Raw genomic sequence first — 24,035 nt, forward strand, 5'->3', positions numbered from 1 at the left:
ATGTTACGGTCTTATATTTACAACTTGCTGCTGCAGCTTCAGCCCACTCAACTCCCCCAACATAACGGACTTCTTCCCAGATTTACTCTGAGCCTCCTCCCTGAGGTCCAACTTTGTTCTTGGACCACAAACAGTTGCTGGGGAATAGTCGACGGCCCGCGATAGCAACCTTCAGCGCCTGCGAGTGTGACATGTGGAGTTGTGTTACAAGTGATGTGAACAGCTAATGATGAGAATCAGTGGAAATGATCACAACCGCCTGGAGTGAGGAGCGAGGGTTATGTATTACTTATCACTTGGTATAACAGCATTCAAATCTGTTATCGCAATTGTGTTTTTGAGGCTTTTGGAAAAAAAATCTTGGTGCGCCTTTTTTTTCCTAAGAACTTTTCTTCAAGCAAATTTTTCATTTGTTGTTGATTATGGCGCCCCCTGTGGACAAAAGCGTTATGAGCACTAATAGACCATATTCACACAGCAGCCATTTTCCTCTGACATCATGCTCAGGGTGGCAAGCTCAAATGCTAGGATAATGTTATGCAGCTGTATTGCAGGTTGCAAGTCATATAAACGTATAAAATCTGACAAATTATTCTTTACCAATACTACTAAACAACTGATCCACAACTGAAAAGACAATAGAAAATGAAAATCTGGAGGGACATCGAGCCATATTTCAAGGTAAAACAACATATTTGTTAACCCTGTTAGCTAACGTTCGCATTCAACCATTTATAGCTAAAATTACCGTTTAACTACATCTATTGCATTTTAGTTCCAGGCTTATATAAATGTGTCCAAGATTTAAGAGGTCATTTATGGCTTTCCTGTGGTATTTTAACACCATTAAACAGTTAGCTAGGAAGTGGTTGAATGCTAACGTTAACTGTTGTCAAATAGAAGCATACTGATTACCAATCATGTTGTTTAAGGTTGAAATATGGCCCGATGTCCCTCCATATTTTGCTTATCCATTGTCTTTTCAGTTGCTGATCAATCTTGATTTTCTACGTTTATATGACTTGAAAGCTGGAGCACAGCAGAATGACATTTGCTCTTCCCACCCTGAGCATGATATCAGAGGAAAATGGCTGCCGTGTGAATATGGTCTATTATCAGAAGGGATAAAGGTATCAAACATGTCATGCTGTAATAATAATAATATTCATCATAATAATAACATGTTTTTGTATAACAATTTTCAACATAAGGTATTGCAGTGCTTCACAGAAAAATAACTTAATAATAAAATAGCAATAACTATTTGGAAAATACAAAGAAAAAGGGGTTTCATACATAAAGATTGGGGCACTCACTCAACCAATTTTGAGACTTGTGTCTTTGGTTTTCTCATTTCCATGCTTGGCTCCTCTCAGCTGAAAAGTTGCGCTGAATCCAAACTTAACACGGGAACAATGCAGTATTCAACACTACCTTAATGAGATGTTTTCAACTCCCAACCCGCCTCGGATTTCACATCAACAAGGAAAGGGGAAGATCTGCCAATTTTGTGGCTAGAAAATGTCAAGCTGCTATGGATGCTTTCTTCAACAAACATGTTGCCTCCAGCAAACTGTCTTCGGCTGATCAACCATTTGACAGGGATGAACACTACCTAACTGATTTTGATCTTTGGATCTCTTTCAGCTCATTGGCTAATCTTCAAAAAGTTCACATGTTAATAAATCACATCCTCAGATCAAAACGTATTATTTCAACCTGAAGGACCAACATTTTTGTCCCTTTGACTCTGTCAAAAAGTTGCACACTATTGCTCTGCTGTATCAAAAATAACAGAGAACCTGACAGCAGAGCTGGGGTCCAATCGGATGCTGTAAGTTAATCGGTCATTTATTTTGGAATTCAACCCTTTCTTTGGTTTCAGTTGCTTATTAGCCACAGCTTTACTTTAATGCCTGGCTTGGCGAACTCCAACACGGCGCCCTCACAATCAAATTGGAAACAGACTTTTACCTTCTGCCTCTCTCACACAAGATATTCTGCTCCACAGGTTGCTTTCTTTTCTTTCCTGCAAAGCAAAGTTCTTTTATAACCTGCTGTTGAATATTGATATGATAACAATGGCTTAGTAATGCTCTGTAATCCGTGAAGTTTTCTTTCCTCCGTGAAACATGCTAAGTCATGACCCCAGTATGGTGCTCATGTGTTGTTTTAAAGTCTCCTGCTGTGTGAGCCTGTAAAGGGAAAATTAAGCAGAATGCATGCCAAATGGTCAGGTAGTGCACGCCACGACCACTGAGCGTCAGTCTTCTTCCTGGGAAATCTTACAAAGGCATGCTATATATACATATTTTATCTTTTATATGTTAAGCAGGTAAATTACATTCAAAACATCTGTATCCACTGTTACTCTACGTGCAAACATTTGGACCTGGAACACATTGCAGACCAAGTGTCAACCATCAGCTCCCATTTTGAAATTCGAGCAAACGTGCTTTTCTTGCAAAGGTCAACCACTTTGACCTCCGACTGGAAATGCAACCATGTCCTATCTTTTCCTTCTGTGTTAATGTTACAGGAACTCACATGCATTTTGGCTTGCATTTCTGCCACAAATATCTGCAAGTAAGGTTTTTGTCTATTTCACTCATCCCACATCCATACAGCATATATAAGAGGTCTTGTTTAGACCGTGAAACCCAAGCCACTCTGACGGTGCGTCTCCACAGAGGGCAAGAGAATAGACAGAATGCAGCGTAGGCAGCGATACAGAACAGCTTACTGATTCACATAGCATCTCATTTAAAGCTGACCTATTTTAACTATTTTTACTTTAAAACGAAAAAAGACATTGTGACAGTGCTCCCCCACCCTGCCTGAATGGTCTGCATCCTTTCGTTGAAATACATGGGTTTCAAATCTGTTTCTCTTTAGCAATATGTCTGTGTGGGCCCAAAACAGCAAAAACAAACCAAATGGTCTGGCAGCACAGCCAATGCAACTGCTTGCTGTGTGAAAGCTTCAAAAAATGGCTTCACCTCAGTCATTTAACAAGTACTGTTACCTTTTTTTCCACAGCTACTACAACTGGAAGACACAGGTGTCCACATCCAACTCGAGCCCCAACTTTGAGGTGATTTATGACGACCCCAACGGCCTTCTCTTTAAGAACACGAGGGACAAAAAGATCCTGAACGTGGACCCCTTGGTAGGTTGTTTTGTTGTTGTTGTCCTGTTTTGTTTTAGAGCCCCAGGGAGACAAATGGTCCTGCTAATGAGATCAGTTCACCTGTTCCATGGCAGTAAAAATATCCCAGGGAAGCAAAAAAGCCTATAGGGCAGAACAACTCTTCAAATCGTTTGTGCTACACTGAGGACAACCTCAGGGAGATAACTTTCCATGTACCTGCAGCATCCTGTTTGTTTAACTTGGACTGGGAATTTTTGTTGCATTTTCTGCCCTTGTTATCTTCCAGTGTGTCCTGTTTTAACCATCAAATGCAAAAAATGTTTCAACATTTTATTTTTATTTTATTTTTTCACCTCTGCCAACTTTGCTAATTGCCTCGTTTTTAGCAAGTCTTAATTAACAACAGATATCAGGCACAGTCATTTTCAGAGGGAGCCTACGCTATAAGAGAAGCAGTTGGAGAGACTGAGAGAGAGAGAAATCAGTGGGAGGGAAAGATATTTGCTTTCCACCTGCACAAAGAATGGAGGATCAAGGGGTCGAGACAGGTGCTTCCTCCGCACTTACAGTCCGACAGGGGCCCTGGAAGAATAACGACTGACAGACTGTGTTTTTTTTCCCTCCAGTTTCCTCTTCGCTGGGGGGTAGGGAAGTAGTTGGTGGGGCTGAACTATTTTGAAATTGCAGACAGAGCTGTGGGGACTGCGTTTTTGAGGCCAAGCGCCAAAATGGCAGCACAGTGTTCTAGCTGCGGTCGAGCACCGCCCCGACCAGGCTGTCTATTAAAAACACAAGAGAAGGCATAGGAAGCCAGACACAGCAAACCACCCGTGTGCCCAGGACCAGCTCAGCTCAGCACAGCCCAGATTGGCTCGGCACAGAGGAGCACAGAACCATCCGGCTTATAACCTACCATGAGCTCACTAGCTGCTCGAGTGGCCGCAGATCTGCAGTAGATCCTTCCAAAATCAAGGCTCACATCAACTCATTTTGGGTGATTTGTTTGTTCTACCATGACCACTTTTTCAGTCCTTGCCAAAAAGTGGGTTGGGGGTTAAAGGGTTGTCATATTTCAACTATGATAAAGACTTCAATCGAAGTGTTTCGTTTTTTTCGTTTTTTTTAAAGTTACTGAGATGACGTGGGTGTTAATGACACATTTTGGTTTCTGTAAAAATAGATGCTTATCATTTCGTTCACCCGTCGTTTCCCATTTTCTCTTAATGTGCCTATGAAGTCACTTTTTATTGGCCTATTTTTATTTAAGATCTTTTGAACTTGCAAAGGAGGACTGCCTCACTTATGAGGACACCCACAAGTGTGTTTGAGGTAAAAGTGTAAATTGAGTGTAATGGCTGGCTATGGATCCACTCCCACTACAAGCTTTTGACACACTTAGCCTTAAATAAATGCTCCCAGCTGGTAGTGACTTCACATCTCAGTGGTGGGGCCATGTCAGGTCTGACATTCAAAGTAACAGAAACATCTTGAAAAATGAACCATTACTGTCACTGTCAAACAATGCTGCATTTGGCCTCTCTTATACCAGTTATTGTATGAGATGCGTTCTGAATATCTGCGGTTTTGTTTGATTGCTAACATACTTAATCTGTTGCAGCTTTCACATTTGAAGCCAGATTAAGAGATATTTTTACCATTGACTCTAATGATTCCTTGTAATGGGAGAGGTAGTTCCAAACCCACTGTGAATCGACACAAACTCTGAATCTCTCTGCAGCTTTTAGCTTCTTTTAGGTCACAGTTGGTTGTTCAATTAAAAATACACTGTCTGGTTGAGTATCATAGCTCTTACTAATCCCCTGTGAAAACCATAGGCAGTTGTTTTCAGTAAACAAGCTGAGATAAACACACCTGTCCAGCACTAAATGGCAAGTTAGCAATTAGTTTGTAAAGAAAGTGGAAGGAGCTAGTAGGTCAAGATGGTCAGAAGATGGCAGGTCACAGAGGCTTACAGAGGAGCCAACGTGCATACCAGTGCTTTATGTTGACCTGTGCCTCAAGCAAGCTGATTGGTTGATTCAGTGCTGTTCAAAATGCAGTAGAAAAATGTTCTGTACAGACAAGCATAAAATAAACCACCACACAATCGTCTCTGGACAACCTTCATGGAAGTTCACCAATGTGCATTCCAAAGAAACATGTTTCAGCTTCAAAGCTCCTGTTGGTAAGATTGTTAATTTTCAAGTCTCATTCCCAACTCATCAAATACTGACGCTTTTGGGTGGGAGGGTGACCTGACCTACAATCCCAGATTGCAGTATTTAACGAGTTGGGAAACCCAAAGTGTCAGTATTACTGTCTTACTAACAGGAGCTTTAAGAAGAGTATTTGCTAACATGTTGAACAACTTGAAAAACCAGTGACAGAGCAATATAGTTATTTTAGAGATTCTGCCCCTTGAGGTCAAAAAAGGTAAAAAAAAAACAACAACAAAAAAAACCCTTGTATATCAAAGTGTGCTCAGACTGAAAGTGAAGAATATTTTATAGAGTGCAAACTTATATAAAGACAATGGAGAGGCACATGTGGTGCCTTGATTTGATGCATCCACATAGGCTGAAAATTTCAGCTTGAGCAAAGACGTTTGTTTGAGTGGCAAAAAGGAAAGAAACTAAAGTGTCACGCGCACATTCAGGCACACTTTGAAGCAATGAAGATGACGTGAACGAAGCAAGGTGGAAATACACTTTGCATTTAGTCTGAATGCACTATATTAAAATGTAGATAACACTGTCCAAACAGCTCCAATAACTGCTCTAAATCTGTGCTGGGTTCTAGTCTGGTCCCGGTGAGGACTCCAACAGGACGTTCCTACAGTCAGACCTCTACATCCATGTCGTCATCTACGACCACAACATCAGGACGGTCTAAGCTTCAGAGGGCTGCTGCTGCCGACACATTCATACATATGGCACATATTGGAGAGCAGTGGAGGCCTCTAATTTGACTGAGTTGCTTTGGTTGCACCGTCATTTATAAACTGTTCCCCTCATATCATGCATGCCATCTGGGTGGAGGTGCTGCAGTGAAAAAATGACTTTAAACTGGGGAGTCCCAGAGGAAGAAGTGGCTGGACTGGTGTGACAACTTGGTTTCTTGCAAATAACCTGTGATTCTATGTGTTACCTCAGGTTTTGCCATATTATCCTCCTGTTTTTTAATGTTTCTGGCCTTACATCTATAATCTTCTGTACTCCATTTAATGAAGCGAAAGACCCAGTTTGCCTCAGTTTGTTTGGCATTCCCCGAGTAGCATTTTTCATTATGGGCAGGAACCTGCTCAGGGACCCCAGGCTCGTCCCATCGTTTGGCCTGGCATGTTTTGGGCTGTTTGTCTAAACAAATTAAAGGCGTAAGAGCTTTGAAAGATGATGGGGGTTGCTTTTATGTCCTCCCCCAGGCTGCGGTAGCTCCAATTGGACTGGAAGAATGGGTAATGGGCTTAAAGCATTCCGCATGTTCCCAGATGCAAGGCACACTTTACAGGACATCAAAGTGCTCTATCATTTACATATTAGTCATTCACTATGGCATTTTTAATGGGAGACAACTCTACAAATAACCTGCTTTGGGAATTATTTAGGAAGTACGGAAGACTTTTAGCGACTAGCCCCCTTTTAATTTTAGGATTTAAATTTTTTTTGCATTTGTTATTTAAACACGTGGTAGGAATCAGTCGCCCCACAAGTAACATTCTCTATGTCTATGAGCTCACAAATTACATGGTATTTGTTATTTATTCAAATATTTGTTGTCTATAGACTCCGCAGACAGATGGTTTAGGGGAAACACATTTTTTTCCCATTTAGTCACAAGAAAGCATCATGAACATGTGCCCTGTGGAGGCATTTTTGTACCCACTTCTATACATAAATCAACGTTCAGCAACATACTTTTCCCCCTATTCTTTTAACTGCTCCCCAGAATGCTATTGAAATCAGCCATTTTTACGTTTTTTTCCCACAAACTGGCAACTACCAAGAGTCTTGATCCTGACGAAACACAGATTCCAACGACGTCATACCATTGGCTCACAAACCTTGTTAGAAGCTGGAACCAAGCAGAGAAGAGAGGAAGATATTTTGGGGGAAATACGCTTGCCTAAGAGTTGAGATGAGAAAGAGACCTCACTATGCTAAGCTAAGCTAAGCTAGCAGTGTCCTTGCTGTAAGCCTAATGCACAGACATGTGAGTGGTAACGTTTTCTTTCTTTTAACTCCCATCAAGAAAGCAAAAAAGTGTATTTCACAACATGTTGAACCGGTCCTTTAAAATAACATCACTGCAGCCAGAGTTAGCGTGCTCCCGTACTCATTTCTTCTGCATCCTTCAAGCCCAAATTTATTTCTGAAAGTTACAAGGTTTTAAACAAATGAGTTCATTCTTACACAAACCTCTAATGTCCCTCAGCCGCCCTGATACCAAAGCAGCCTTCCACTGGCTGCATCTGTTTGTCTGTTTCGGCTGAATTGGACCCTGCTGGCCTCATTGGCGCAATATGTGTGGTGACATGGGGATGTGGGTTCTGGTTCTGTAAAAGCAGGGTTTGGGGAATGGGGGTCTGGTTTTGGGTTTTCTTAGTCTTAGTGGGTTTCTGGTTGTTTTTTGTTTTAAGAAGATGTGAGCGCTGAGCCTGTTTTGGGGTGATGATGAAACAAACTTTGTAAAAGTCTAAAGAGGTTGTAAAAAACAATGTGACTGACTGGAGGGGAGGCGTCTTTTTAATTTTTCTTTTTGTCCTTTTCTTTTAAATGTGTTTTTGTTGTTATATTGTGTTTAAATATTTTTTTAGTGTCTATTTTGAGGTGTTTGTGTAAAAATGTCTATAAAAGAAGTGGTTTGTCTTTTCTGTTGTCTCAACAGAAACTGGACTGTCAAGGATTGTTAGATTGTTTGATGTAGAAGGATTGTGTTAGGAATGCCATTTCTTCTTCGACCCCGGGCCGAGGGCTTTCGCAATCGACAAACCGCCCACCTGAATATCTCACTATCTGTACTGCTTTGTTATTTTTTTACGCGTTGGAACTAAGAACTCAGACTGGCCGGGTGGCAAATACACATTTCACCCTCATCTGCAGCTGTTTAGATTTACAGGCCGCAGCCCATTCATGTGGCCCGGTGAGGTTGATGGAACAGCCCCGCTCTGCTCTCCTCTCTCCCTCTCTGAAAGTGGCATCGGTCATTCCAAACACCTACCAATCAAAACAGCAGATGTGCTCCTGAAAAAAGGGCAAATTAAAATGCCGGTGGATTGACAAACAAGCAGAGACGCTCATGAAATGCACAGGCTACTTTTTATGTGCCTTACCTCTGAGGAAAACCAAACCTCAAACAAACAAGTGGCTGGAAGTCACCCACACCGATCATGTGTCTGTAAATAGTAATGATTTCACAATAAAGTTTCATTTAAATGGTTATATCCCTCTTTATTTCTTTTATTGGGCTTTTAAGCTGTTGGGGTTTTAACTGAAGCATGGTTTTATTAGTTTGAGGCCTGACTTGCCCCTAATATACACAACATGAGGTAAAGAGGTGGAATCAGACTAAACTGGGCCTCAGATAGTAGAGGCACTATTCAGCCTCCTCAATGTAACACGCTCACTTTCACCTTCATTTGATCTCTAATTGGCCAAATATTTATATTATCAGCTATTTATCGGTATTGGTGAAATTCCAGGCGATAAATAAAGTCGACAATATGAAGCCAAATTGTTTTCATTGCCTCAACAAATGCAGCATTTACAAGGAGAGGAACAAGAAGAGGAACAAGTGCAGCCTGTTGTGCTCAGGACGTCAAACTACTACACCTGGTTAGAGCCACGCAGCGCAGACTAGCGAGCCAAACGTGTTGTCGCTGCTGTGGATATTTTATACAGTTTCAAAGGAAGACAGTCCAACTGCAAGCTGCAACACATGTTCCTCAAGGGTTCTGAGAGAATGGAAAAAAGTAATACAACAAATCTTATTAAAGCTTCGGAATATTAAATTATCCATCTTTGCGCAAGAACATCTGAGCCTTTCTTACCCTCATGCATGCATTACTACAGGTTAGGAACCATGAGAAGCAGGTAGTTATCGGTATTGGCTGGGAAAAAATCCATATTTTGCATCCCTAAAAAATACTGCACGTTACAAAGTTTATTTGCGGCTTCAGCAGTCTGAGGTGGACGAATCAACTTGGTATCTTCTTGGGGTCATGGGCACCTGACTGTTTTGTAAGATACTTCAAAATTCACAGCATTAATTGTGTGTTTGATAAGTTGGACCATATTTTTGGATTAAACAGACCGTAATTTAAATTGTTTAAATAATGCTATTAAGATTTTATCAATTGTGAAGCATTTTGGCAGCAGTCATCTGTACAGCATTTTCCACATGTGTAAAACTCTATTTGTACAATGTAATAGATGTAACTCACGTAATCTGTTAATTAAGTCAAACCTTTCCTGTTGTTAAAGTTTTTTCTTTTTATTTATTCTTTCTGTTCTTAATATTATATAAAAAAAAAACATGTGTTGACATAAGCCTTTCAGAGTTTTCTCTCTTTTATCTTCTGCTTTTGTCTTAAGGGATACAGATCTGAGAAAGTGCATTCATTGATTCATTGATTGATTATTCTGAGTTGAACCTGTCAGGTCCCAGCTGACTCCACTTTGCTGCCCCTGTGGTAGAAGCCTGTATCGATTCTCTCCTCCCAGTTGAAAGGGTTAAACCCGTTCAGTGTGTTGACTGCTATGAAAGACATGGCATGCTAATATTATTGCCATCAGATGTCCAAGGGCGGGGAAATGCCCTAATCATTTCCTCCCGAGTGCCCCTGAATGAGAAGCCCAGTGGCGGGGGGTGGAGGGCGGTGGGATGGGGTGTCTAAACCCCGCCTGGATGGGCTGTTTTGGGGGACGGTGGGGAGGGGCGGTGGGCACAGTACAGCATCCGGATCGGACCGCGATGGTACAGGATGTGTGTGCTTAACTCCATTCAACAAAACTAAATAGGGGAGAGAGCCTTTAATGCCGTCAATAAGCCGCTTCATTCAGCAGCGCGGCCCAGTCAGACGCACAGCTCTGCGGAGTAGAAATTACGCACAGAGGGGCTGTTCTGTGGCAGCAGTCTATATATTGAAATCAGCTCGATTAATCGGCGGAATGTCCTTTAATGAAATATTTGTTAAAATCTGCCTTGAATCAACTGATAAAACAGCCTCGTTCATCTCTTGATAACATGAGATAATTTGTCCCCAGGCTGAATGTGCGTAAAAGTATCTTGAACAGGAAACTCTCTCTCTCTCTCTCTCTCTCTCTCTCTCTCTCTCTCTCTCTCTCTCTCTCTCTCTCCCTCTCTCTCTCTGAGTGTGTGTGTGTGTGTGTGTGTGTGCGTGCGTGCGTGTGTGTGTGTGTGTGTGTGCGAGCGTGCGTGTGCGAGGAATACCCAGCTGGTCCCACAAGCCCTATAATACCAAGCACAACATGCTTTACCTTCAATGAAAGCTGAGACGGGGGGACGGTTGACTGCTGGTCCTGAAATCAGCTCACAGCTCGGATACAAAACCAGGAGCGTCGCTGTTTGAGCAGCTTAGTTCTCCCGAATCTGCTCCTTCATTACACCTTCTGCTGTGCGCCGGAACCTTTTTTGTTTTAATCATTTACTGACTGTTACAACTTATCAAAAGCAGAGAAGCAACTTTGGATAACGCTCTCATATTATTTCCTGCCCACATTGCTCTCTCGCTGTGACTGGTGTCAAAGGTGATGGTGTCATTTTCTAACAGAGGACTCCTCCTCAGGTGATGGTATGTCTTTTTGGAGATAGGCACCACTTCTGGAAACGTGCTAGATTTCCCACAACTGTTACTTTTTCTGCTGCTACCTTCGCTTTGGCTCAAGCATGGCTCTCTACTCTCGGTTTGTGGTCGTGCTGCTTTACGGATGGACTTATCTGTGCGTTGGATACTGCGCGATGCTGAAAACAGACAATTTCCCCGAGAGACGAAAGGTGGATTTTACGCATTCGGTGGATAAAAAGCAGCCCACGAAAGACGACCAGGATCTGCTTTTACAGGATACAATGACGGAACACATGCAGATGCTTTACACTAAGTACAACCAGGCTGGATTTCCCTTCAAGGACGGCAACACTGTCCGCAGCTTCAAAGCGCACTGGGGTAGGTATCCAAACTTTTACGCACGTTAACAACACTGAGTTCCGCCAGTCTAGAAAGATTAACATGCATGTCTTGTGTGAATTTTGGTAAACTGGTCTGTCTCCCGCCTTGCTCGGTTTGAAATTATCCGCACATTGCAAGTGCACAAAGCTGCGTGGCGACGGAATGTGTGCGTAATTTAGGCACGTTTAAAACAAACATACACATTCCAATAGAAAACATGTGTACTGTGCTGTTTTAGGTTTAAAAACTGATTAAATTCGACAAAAACTCGTCAAATTTGGTGCCATTCGCATGCTGCTGTACTGAGCTGAAACTGAAATACACCTGTTGATCCAGTCATGGAAATGTGATCAACCTGTTACTCCTTCCCTGTGCCAGGAGCAGAGATTCCTCATCAGATCTCTCGTTCGCCGACACAATTGCGTTCACACCTTCAGATTTTAGTGTCAGATAGTCGAGATAGATTCTCCCTGGAGCCAGCATCTGGCAGCTGCCCAGCCTGCCTGTGTGGCGGCTGAATGGAAGCGTTTCCACTGCAGTGAGTTTCTGCATTTGAAGCGCTTTTATTACTGATTTCTGAAGGAACTTTTATAATAACTTTAATCCCCTCGAGCTCAAAGTTGCTTGAATGCCACGTTGTGATATTATCACTTGGACATGGGCACTATTAAAGACGGACCAGTTGCCACTTAGGGTCAAAGTTTGTTAGATTATACTGCCTCCTGTCGCCTGGTAGCTGTATGTCACACTACATAAAGGGTCAGTTCACCCAAATTACAAAAACATCGTCTCAGTATCTTCTCAGCTATGCCTTGCAGATAGTTTTGTTTTTGTTTGACTAGGTTTTGAACTCTGTCCTGGTTACTTTGGATAACCCACAGACCGCAGCGTGAATGGCTTCCAGTGAAAACACTGTCCTTGAGGATAAGGTGCCACTTAAACCTGTTAAAGGTGCACTGTGTAGTTTTGGGGAAGAAACTGTATTCAGAAGAGAAAGATCTTCATTAACTGTTTTTTTTTTTTTTTTTAATTATTCCTAAACAAACTCTTTGTTTTCATGACTGAATAAAGTGAATAAACAAACTGATCTTAAAGGACAACACCGTTTCATACTGTTTTACTTTGTTTATATTTGGCGGACCCTGCCACCTTTCTAGCTTCAAACAGTGTTCTGGGGACCTTATTTTCCTCTGAGAACAGCTTGATTATTCAGTTATGGGAAAAAAAAATATTCCTGAGATTACATTATTACCTCATTAATATTGTAAATATTAAAAGAGTTTTAATTTCTACTCCAAAACTACATAGTGCACCTTTAAGTATGTTATGTGGATCATTCAGAGTAATGAGGGAATTCTAGAGAAAGATACAATTTTGAAACATAATTTTGAATGAATTAAGAAATCGTATTGTGATGAAGGAAGAAATCTTAAAGACATATGATTCATAACCTGGCCAAATGAAATGTCTGCATTGTATAGATAATATCACTCATTATACCCACAGGTACAATAAACAAGAAGCAGCTGCAGATTTTCAACCTCACCTCCCTCACCAAGTCAGAAGACGTTCTGTCAGCCACTCTTCATTATTACATCGGGGACCTTCAGAACAGCACCCAGGGCTGCTCCAGGCCCAAAAGCTGCGGGCGCCACGGCCCCCGGAGGCACAGCCACATCCACATGGTCATCTGGAGTTTCGCCTCCGTGGATAACAAGATGAGGACTCTCGGACACTTTCGGATCAATGTGTCTACCCTCTACAGAGATTTCATATCTTGGCAGTGGAAGGACATAACTCGTGTGGTCAACCAGGCCAAAAACCATGACGAGCTGCTCATTGGGATTGATGTGACCTCACAAGGGCCCCAGCCGTGGAAGAAGCTCCTGTCAGACCGCTCACCTTATATCCTGGTCTACGCCAATGACTCTGCCATTTCAGAGCCTGAAAGTGTGGTAGCCACCCTCCAGAGACACCACCCGGTGGGAGGGGAAGGCTCCGTGTCACACAGCTTCCAGAAACTGGGGCTGCATGAGCAAAATGACACCGAACAAGAACGGCCGCAGCCCCGACAAAAGCGCTCGGTGAACGTTCTGCTCCCGTTGCAAAACAATGAACTTCCTGGCCCCGAGTATCCATACGAGACGACCGGGTGGGATGAGACGAGTCCATACGAACCTTTTGAAAACAAGCAGGCCCGTCGGCCACGTAAAAAGACACGCAAGAATCAGCGGCACAAGATGCCCCTCCTGCAGTTTGACGAGCAGACGATTAAAAAGGCGCGAAAGAAGCAGTGGAACGAGCCCAGGAACTGCGCTCGGAGATACCTGAAAGTGGACTTTGCTGACATTGGATGGAGTGAATGGATTATATCACCGAAGTCGTTTGACGCCTACTACTGCTCAGGGTCCTGCCAGTTCCCGATGCCAAAGGTGAGACACAGGGTCTTGTAGTGAACGCCTGCAGTGGTTTCCAACCTGAGGGGAAAGCAGACATGTCAATTACTTGTTTAAATTTTCAGGCTTCTAAATTTCATCCAAATAAAACAGGAGAAACAACCCGACAGACTTGTGACAATAGGTTCCATGTAGACTTGTTCGCTTTGAGGGGTCATGAGCTAAAAGGGTTGGGAACCACTGCACTGCTGCATTGTATTTCCGATACGTTTTGTAACCAGGTTTTGTTGACAAATTTTTGGCCAAGTGGTGGTCATCACAACTTGGTGTCATTTCAACCTTAGCACCATCTCGTGCTCCAACATAGCAGTTCATACCAGCATTTTAATCTGTTTAGTCACCAAGCATTTTTATATAAATGTGCTTTATGCTCTGGTTCAGATACATATTAACTGATGCACACAACACACCAATTCTCAACATACAGTACAGAATAAGTGTCGACTGATGTGTTTTTTTCAGGGAAGATTCCGATTGTTAGTAATCAAGGAGACCAATAACCAATAATTGGATCTGATATAGTCAAAATAAAAATCTTAGTGTCAGAGTTGAGAATAACAAGTGATGGAATGTAAAAAAGTAAAAATTTTCAAAAAAAAGTACAATTTTGAGATACTTTCCATTTTCTGCCTCTTAATACGTTGAGTCCACTAAATTTATTTGATAACCTTAGTTACTAGTTACTTTGCAGATTCAGATGATTCAGTCTTTATATGCTATTACTTGTGACGTCTTACCAATCAGAAAGTGTTGTGGGCGAGACGTTGCGTGAGACCAGACAGAGAGAGGAGGCTGCATCAGAGCCAGAGTAATGCAATTTTAAATCAATTTATTTTATCGGCAATCGGACACTAAAAAAAGCAGACGATAATTGATAATAATATAGCCCTGATAATCCGTCTCCACCTAGTACAGAAGACTAGACACATCAGTCTGTGTGTTTAACATTCAAACACTGCTTTTTTCATGCCATATGGTATATATTATGTAAATCAAACAGGCTATGTTGAGATATCAGTACATCTAGCCATTAAGCTTCCCGTCCCTGGTTTACTGTTGCTATGACTGCTGTGTAGTATTTAACTTGGATGACATTAACATCAGAAGTCCTTGAAGCCTATCTGTCTTATATTATAGATGATGGTACTAAAGAATTGGACATGAATCTATACCATCTGCTTTCACTGCCAGGATAAAGTAGTTACAGTGGTAACTGTAATGCTTTTACGTTCAACAGTATATCTCAGGAATTAAGATCCAGTTTTGACATCATGTCCAAGACGATTTTGTATTATGTTGGAAATATATCTACTGAAGTTAGCATGCTAACCAGCTAGCTGTGCCCCTAAAAAACCTCTTTCTCCCAGCAGTCTAAAGCTCCTGCACTAGCAGTGTAAACACCAACTCTCTGGCTAGCTGCAGGCTAACTGATCTAACAAACTAACAGTAAATATAGTCATTAACAGAATACAGTTCACAACAGTTAGTGACTCTGGTGTTATGCTGCCCCCTATTTGTTTGGAGCGTGAGTTCAACAGGTGGTCAATTCTTACATATTGCACCTTTAAAAAAGAAAGTTAGTCCAAAGTTAAGCACTTCTTTACTAAATGTGCAGTGAAAACAGTCAAACTGCTGATGGTGTTAATCGAAAATGGCGTTGTGACTAAAAGTGAACACTACTTCTTGTACAACTTTCAGGGAAGCAGGTGGCTGACCTTGACATCAAAAATCAGCAAAACTTCAAAACCATGCTCAAGGAAAACGAGTTAAGACCTTGGAGGAAGCAACTCTTTTAACTCATGCCAGTCTTGAACGTCTCTCTTGAGTTGAAGGCAGCATGACATGAGGTTTCACACATTTGAAAGGGCAAAGAGGAGAGAGAAATAAAAAAAACTTGTGCCTCCACTGATGTTAAACATCAGCTCCCCTCGTAGCTTGTGGCCCCGCTGACAAGATAACATCACAGGTATTTTAAACATGGCCGGAATGCACGAGTTCCATCCACTTAATTCATTACCTCGGAGTCACCCGGCCTTTGTAGTCGGATGTAATTAGTCCCAGAAGTAGGGCCTGGGGCGTAAGGCGACCCCCTCCCTCTCTCCCAGTCAGACTGGCCTGTGATCCTGTGATGTTGTTTCTCCTTTGTCCGGCTAAAGCTTTAGAAGCTGCTAAATGGCTACTATTAAAAGCTTCTCGGCCTAGTTTATTATGATGTGTGGGAAGAGCCCTGTCTCTTATTGGATCCTGCTAAGACATGAAGCAGCTCATCAGGTGTGGGAACTACTAGGGACAGAGCTAACACCACCAATTCTGATCTACCTGTAGCTGTTTGTCAGATGCACTGAACAATATTCTGAGTGATCCAAAAAAGTTGATGCTGTAGTAAAAGATACAAAGACCTCTGAAAAAGACCCCTAAAACATCACAATTTAGGACTTATTTTCACAGATTTGGCCAAAATGTCCTCATACTTCTGTTTCTAATCATCACATAAACTTATTGAGGAGCAGATGTACACGAACGAACCAATGGAGCGATACAGCCAACTATGGCTTTGCTGATTGGACAAATGACTTTAGTTGGCGTTTCCTTGGGTGACATATTGCAAACAATCAGTTGAGCATAATGGAGATGCAGATGAGAAGCGTGTGCCATAAAAGACCTACCTTTGCTGCACAGAGCAGTGTTCGCTGTTTATTCAAATGTATTAATATGTAACGTATCACGTGCCCAAATTGCAACAAATTTGACACTGCACTTCCCCGAGTCCTCAGCAACAATCCCGCCAATTGTGAAGTCAATCAGATGAACGTTTCTCAAGATATGGGAATAAGCAACAAAGGGCTTTACATGTGGTTGACAGAAAATAGCTAGTTAAAATAATATTTTATGTAACAATATGCAAAACAGTCACAGTCTTCTACAAAGTGATCAAACTTTTGGAAAACTTTTGCTTTCAAAGAATCCCTATTAATCCTTTTCGTCCCTCTGCTCTAGGCTCTGAAGCCCTCTAACCACGCCACCATCCAGAGCATAGTGCGGGCAGTGGGCGTCGTCCCGGGCATCCCCGAGCCGTGCTGTGTGCCAGAGAAGATGTCTTCCCTCAGCATCCTCTTCTTTGACGAGGACAAGAACGTGGTGCTGAAAGTCTACCCCAACATGACTGTAGATTCTTGCGCCTGTAGATAGTTTTTTTTTTTTTTTTTTTCCCTTCAATGCCTGTTCACATAAAACTCATGTCATTTATAAAAGAAAAGAAAAAAAATCAACACATGCAGCCAGAACGACACTCTCTCCTCCTGTTTCTGTAGTCATACACTCATTCACTTACAAACACCCATTGAACGCAACTTACCGTTGCACCGGAGGAGAGTGCTTCCTGTTGTTCCAGGTGAAGAGGAGACTGATCTGTTCATGGGAAGGAGTGGATCGTGTGAGTTATCCTAGCGGAAGATAACTGGAATGGAAAGTCTCCATGCTCCAATTTCACCAGCAGCTCCACTGCTTATCTTTGTCTTCATCATCTCTGCTCAGTTATCCATTGGCTGATAGCAGGGTGAACAAAATCATAAACTCACTATCAAGATATAAAAATACCAATGAGGCATAAGAGAGACAAAAACTGAAGGAAAAAAAATCACTTTTCAGGAAAAAAAAGACCCCAGTTTGAACTGATTCCTCCAGGGGGGTCACTCTCATCTTTCTGTCCTTCATAGCTTGAAGTTGTCTTCGGTCATTACCACAAAGTCAGACTCGCACTTGCATGGTTTTTTTTACTATGTGTATGTATTTATGTCTGTACTATCACTGTGTTATTCACTATATGAGAAGTCATTGTATAATTATTGGCTTGGCTGCTATAGAGAGATATATTAGATTCCAAAGCCAGAATTATGATGTAGGCGGTACAGTAGATAGCCGTACATATCTGTGTTTAGATCACTGCTCCATTGTTGTACAGAACCCACATTTTAAGAGTTTATTATATGTGAGAGAGTAAGCTACTTTTCATTTGTGGTCTTCATTAACATTTGGAATGGGGAGTTTTTGTGGAGACCCGTTACGCCATTGCTTCGCCAAGAAAATGTTCAAGCTTTACAAAATAAAAAAAATAAATATACAGATTTAATTTTGACAGATAAAGGGATAAAGCATATCAAAAAGGAGAAACTACTACATTGAACAAGGGCTATCGCCATGTAAAGCGTCGGACCTGATAAGTTCAGAAAGAAATCAAATAAGTCATGCAGGCATCAAAGATTTATACTGGTGGTTTCAATGAGCTCGATATCAGGCTGAACTTACTTGTTTTTGGCATTGTTAAAGTTAAGAACATGTTGCCTTTACATAATGTTTGAAATTATGTTTCGTATTTACAGCATAGAATTACATTTATGGAAAAAAAACATTATAAACTACCAGAATACTTCTAGAAATCTGTTTTTATCAATTAAGATATCAACAAAGTCAGTATCAAGTCAATATACACTGCTGGTCTGGAATCAGTTTTGCCTTACTGCTCATTATTTTTGGTTTTTACATGCTGCCTACATTAACCACAATGCCACTAAGCCATTGAGTGACATCACTGGAGGGAATTTTTCAGATTACATGCAGCTTCCCCTGGAACCACAAAAGGCTAATGCTATTTTTTCACATATATAGTTGTATTCCCCAAGACCTGTAGAAAAGCTAAATGTGGAAAATTAGAGTTATCCTTTAACTGAAAAACAGATTTTCTTAAAGGTTTAGATGGCTTAAAATCTGACTTTCATTTTGATTTTATGTTCTTCTCCATCTGAACTTGGTTTCAGCTCCAAAAACCTCTGGTGGTTCTCTGGTGGCATGGACAGCTCAAAAAGATGAAAATAGAGAAGACACATAAGTGAGCATTATGCACCAGAGTCTCTCAAAATGTTAAAAAAAATGTACTGCTGGTATTTTAAAACCAAGTTTTCACCCATATTTTATCATTGGATTTTCAAATTGCCATTTTTTAAAACCAAAAATGATGAGCAATACATATAATATATTGAATGATCAGGGAGAGCTGATCTGTTTTCCTGGGTCGCATAAGCCTTTAATATTACTGTACAGAGTATATTTTACATGAATCATTAGGGGCGTGTTTGATCACATGTACTTTGCATCAGGTCAACATTGAACAAAAGGCACACCTGGAGGAGCAGTTAACACGGCGTACTTGCTTTGGGTTGTGCATTATCGTCAGAGTTCATTAAACCAAATATTTATTCAGAGCAAATAGACTGAAATATAGCAGCAAACTTTTTTTCTATAGACTTGTACATTGTTTTTGTATATAGCTCACTATATGTCGATGACATTCTAATGTGTCTTTGAGATAGAAGTGCCTTTTTGAATGAGTGGATTTCTACTTTTCAAAAACTTTGATTTGAATCATCGCCTGTTCAGAGGGGCTCAGTCATTCAGAGAACTGAGCTCAGTTTGCGATTAAGCTGAAGTCAAAGCGCAAGCAGCGGAGAGTAGTTTTTTATGGTACAAAATAGTCTACAGTGAGTGAACATAGTGCTTATTATCTTGATAAGTATGATCGCCAGTGGAATTTATTCTAAAATGTATTTCAAATAATTCACTATTTTGATATTTCAGAGACATTTATTTTGTGTCAATAGCTAAGTGCAGATTTTTTAACTTTATATATTTTGTACTGACACTTTTTCCAGTTTGTGCCTCCTCATCTTGTGCCAATACAGATTTTAGCAATTTATGCTGTAGACTGGAGTGGCTTTGTGCCAGTACAATATTGCAGACATGCCGACTGCTTATGAGTAATTTCTTGGACCTTTGCTTTTGCTGCATTTGAGAGTCAACCCACTTCTAAACTTCACTAATGTCTTTTGGAGTGCAAGTATCCAATATACAGTGCAGTGTATCAGCAGTTTACTCTACTCCACTGTTCAATCCTATCTTGTAAATGTTATGCTGTAGGTAAAAAAAAGGAAATGCTTGTACAATAAGCTTCATAAAATATATTTGTATATGGAAATGACCTTTAACATGCATCTATTTATTTTCTGATTGTTGCATATGTTGCAGAGGTGTGGCCAGGGGAGGGGAGGGGTCAAGCTCTGACATGTTGATGGTCTTTATATCTGTGATGGACATTTGTCACCTCTGATGTGAAAGTGTGGTAAGCTGTTTAATGGTCGCCCCCCTCTGTGCTCTGACCACCTCTACACAGCATTCAAAGAAATGAATAAAAGTATGCAAGACTCAGATCTATCAAGGTTCTTTTTGGTTTCTAAACCTGATGGTTTTGAGGGATTTTGGTACAAAACAACACACAAAGCAAAATACTGAAAATGTATTTCCTTTATACTCTTCCGTTTCCATTCTGCATAAAATACAAGATCAATATTTCTGAATTCAGTTGCAAAACATAATCGAACACCTCTATGTACAGTAAAGCTGTTGGTCTACAGCTTTCACTTGATGCCCCATAAAGTAAATATTTACATTTTATAACCAGGTACAGTATATTTTAAATAGGATTGCACTAGACAGATGCAGTTGCAGTAAATACAGTATGTCTGTTGTAACAGTTTAGAATGTGTGCATAAAATTATCGGATCTACTGCAGTGCTAATATTTTAATACTAGTGCCTGATTATAACCTTGGAGACAATGTTCAGTGAATAGAGGTTTGAACAGTTTGGTTACATTTCTGTTTTTGCAAAACTTTATTTAAAGGTACAATTCAGTCATGAATCAACACAAATTAAGCAATAGGCCTGGTGGCCGACATTTTGACTTTTCATTGCAGTAAAGCAATGTAATTACATTGACCATGGATGTTTTATTTAAGTGCCCTGTGAGCCAGCATGCTCAATAATTCAGCACACCTCTGAATTGCAGTCCAATTCCTCTTCTTCAGCGGTTCAAATAGGACGAGTGTGTGGTCATTGGTGACTGGTTGGAGAAACAATCAACCAATCAGAAACATAGATTTCGGGGTGGATGCATGAGATCCTTCAATATTTAGAACACATGCATCCCCCCGGTAAAATGCAACATGATGGCAGTTTGCAAACACAAAAGCAATGATTACAATCTGCCATAAAACAGAAAGAAGAAGAAGAAGCAGCTGCACGGTTGACCGTGAAGTAGCCAAGAGGGAAAACAAGATGCAGGTCCAGCCCAATCACCAGAATAATTGTTAGCTAAGAAAGTTTCTGCACAACCACAGCTAAATTAAAACTGAACTTTTCCTCCTGTTGAAATTTATTGTTTTATTTGGTTGAATTTTCTATTTCCCTCTTGTCGCAACACTGTGCTCATGCTCTAGTTAGGAAAAAATCATGGTTTGGCCGCCACGATCACAGACTGAGATGGTTTGACTTCCAGTGAAAATAGCCGGATTTGGTCACCACAAAAACAGCTGGAAATGTCTCCAGGTGTCCTTAAAAATATCCAGTGCTGTGACTCAAACTGCGGGCAACCGTTTGGCCACTACCTTCCCCTCCACCTCCTGATGTGACAGGTGGCTAATTAGCATATAATATGAACGTGATATGACACGTTTGGTACAAATGTCAATCTCTTATCTGTGGTTTACAGAATCATTAACTGCTAACATTATAACCTGGTAAATGGGCTTGGAGGTCTGATATAGGACATTATTTCTCAATAAATTATTTCCTTTAGATAAATTAAGACATTTTCTCCACAAATCGATGCAGAAATGACACAAATAGGTGCATAAATATTCACCCGAAAGCAGAAAATGAGGAGTTTGATGCTCAGAATTTCTTTGGGAAAGCCACGTCAGTTAATGTTTTACACGCTACACCTGTGTTAATGTTATCACACACCCCTGTCCAAATGTCCACAATGAGTACAGTCAGGAAATAATAATAATCGATTATGGCTATAAACAAAGTTTAAATTGCCAAACCTAAAAATACTGTTCAATTGCAAAAATCAGTTTTTGAGAAAACAGAAACTCTATGTGAAATATTAACAAACACAGCTGTATCCTGAAATCAGTCGTCATTATCTTAAGGCCACAGCTTCTCTAAGAGTTTCAGTGTGTCACACAGACACACACAGACATTATCAGATACTGTACATACTGTACACACACATTCACCAGTCAATGTATACATGTTTATGTGATATTTACAAAAATCCACTCGCCGGGTTGTTAAGGTATACGTAAAGGAACAAGTAGTTTGGATTGTATAAATTGTGTATTTTTGCTGTCTGTGCTTTACAGTAACTAGTATATACATAGACACATGGTACACAGTCCATTTACTGTAAACCTGAAGGGTCTAAAAATGGAAATTACATAAGCTCCTGAAAAACCCCTCATAGTAGAAGTTTGGTCTCTTTGCTGTTCTTCCTCACATCATCAACGCCTCAGACCGAGCAGAAATAACTTTCTCTTACCGGGAACTACGGAGTTGAAAGCTTCAAATGTAAATATTTCTTCAGGTCACCCTCCTGCGGGATGCTCACACTCTATAACTTAATAGAGTTCATGTTTTGTGTGTGTCTAGTTTGGCCTGTGGAGGGACTGTGGGGACAAGGAACTTCTTGATGCTTCTTAGGACAAATGATTCATGTTGGGGATAGCAGTGGATTGTGGTATGATGCTGTTGAAGCAGTTAAGTCGAATTTCTTCTTCCCAAGACCATGATTGTTCTCCAGTTGCTTTTTACAGTGTCATCGCCACACATATCCCGTCCCCCACACCTCCATTCCTCCACAGCCATAAACAAACTGCACATGTAATCAAAAATTCCCTCAGCTGTAAGAAATAAAGGCTTTGCAGCTGCATCACAAATTTCCCAACCAACCACATCTGGAGGCATCATGAGGGCCCACAGAAAACAATAGTTTAGTGTTATTTGTCAAAGATTATTACATGGGCTAAGGTTCATTAAGGAATGCATAAAGTCTCTCCAAAGTAATATGAAATAAAGCTTAATGTGGCCAGCTTAGTTATCCAGGACACACCATTGGGTACTATTTCGGAGTAACTTGCCTGCAGGGTAATTTAGCAGAGCTAAACCTGTAATAAATAACTAGAGTATTTCTGAAGTTTCTTCACTCTGTTGTTGTTACAGCATGTGGTGACAATGTTGTTGATGCACTGTCACTAAAGGGATTTTATTGGAAAGGATTGGTTGTTTGACTTGTTTTCATTGTTCTTCTTCGTTTATTCCTGTTCGCCATATTGCAAACACTACGTGAGCTTTAGTGCATGAATAATGGGAACTGTAGGCTGAGGCACATTGATCACTTATCTATGGGAATCTGCATTGTGGACTGAAAAAGGTTTTTCATTAATTCTGGCTTGTTATACAATTTAAGAATTTGTTTTGATGCAGAGCTGGTTCTTATTACCCATGTCTAAAATAACGCAGACAGATGTTGTTTATCCATTACATCTGCCGGCCTGGCTCTACTTGGTTTGACTCGGCACATCAGCCCAGCACGGCAGGGATTTGTATTTCCATTACTACAGGGCTACCTGCTTGAGGGTGTCTTTAACTGACGACACCAACTCATTTTGACTCGGCGTGGCTAAAAGTACCAGTGGAAAAGCCTCAAAATACCTTCCTAACTGGCATCCCACCCACAAACACTGCCAGCTGTTTTTTGTCCACTGCCTCAGATTGAGGAGAATGCTAACATGCCAGTTTTACTGCACCACTGTTATTAATACACCACTGCTGCTACACTTCCTACTGCTACAGCTCCACATTAAAACATTTAACTGGCGAAACACAAGTTGAGTTTTCTTAAGAAATAGTCACAGGAAATGCAGTGTGTGTTTGTCAGTGAACTTAACACCGCTATCGTTCAACCACTCCTGAAATCCTCAAGAATACCACTTTAAAGGAGCAATATGTAAGAATTGGCCACCTGTCGAATTAATACGTCAAAAAAATAGTGGGCAGCATATCACCATTGTATCAGTCTAACTGCTGCTGATTGTAGTTGTTGTTAGCTAGTAAGCTCAGTTAACCATGCAGCTAGTGGTCGTATTAGCTGGCTCTGCCCAGAGTGGGAGCTCGGAGTACCAGGGGAGTGTTGTTGTCATTTGCTATCAGTCTATCACGTCTTGAGGTATGAAGTAGCTAAGGGCTAGTTGGTTAGCTTGCTAACTTCAATAGATATCCCTGCAACACAATACGTAGACATCTGTGATGTAACATCAAAACTGTTATTTCTTCTCAATTCTGTTGACAAT

General features: G+C 40.9%; 2 protein-coding genes across 2 annotated transcripts in view; both read left to right on the forward strand.

Moving 5' to 3' along the window:
* Positions 1 to 8,589, forward strand: part of cfap299 (cilia and flagella associated protein 299) — an 80,815-nt gene extending 72,226 nt beyond the window's left edge. The window contains exons 5-6 of the mRNA XM_073466733.1: positions 3,040 to 3,169; positions 5,951 to 8,589. Coding sequence (XP_073322834.1) covers positions 3,040 to 3,169; positions 5,951 to 6,043 — 223 coding nt within the window. The 3' untranslated portion in view covers positions 6,044 to 8,589. The remainder of the gene's footprint in view (positions 1 to 3,039; positions 3,170 to 5,950) is intronic.
* A 2,130-nt stretch (positions 8,590 to 10,719) lies between these two features.
* Positions 10,720 to 20,050, forward strand: bmp3 (bone morphogenetic protein 3). Its single transcript, XM_073467234.1, has 3 exons — positions 10,720 to 11,333; positions 12,843 to 13,768; positions 16,790 to 20,050. The coding sequence occupies exons 1-3, from the start codon at positions 11,057 to 11,059 to the stop codon at positions 16,979 to 16,981; spliced, it is 1,395 nt and encodes a 464-aa protein (XP_073323335.1). The 5' UTR covers positions 10,720 to 11,056; the 3' UTR covers positions 16,982 to 20,050.
* Positions 20,051 to 24,035: the final 3,985 nt, after the last annotated feature.

This window comes from Pagrus major, chromosome 5 (assembly GCF_040436345.1).
Source record: "Pagrus major chromosome 5, Pma_NU_1.0".
Lineage (NCBI taxonomy): Eukaryota > Metazoa > Chordata > Actinopteri > Spariformes > Sparidae > Pagrus > Pagrus major.

Coding starts and splice junctions, on each gene's coding strand:
- bmp3 (XM_073467234.1), top strand. CDS start 11,057: ATGGCTCTCTACTCTCGGTTTGTGGTCGTGCTGCTTTACGGATGGACT. Junction 11,334..12,842: donor CAGCTTCAAAGCGCACTGGG/GTAGGTATCCAA, acceptor TTATACCCACAG/GTACAATAAACAAGAAGCAG. Junction 13,769..16,789: donor GCCAGTTCCCGATGCCAAAG/GTGAGACACAGG, acceptor CCTCTGCTCTAG/GCTCTGAAGCCCTCTAACCA.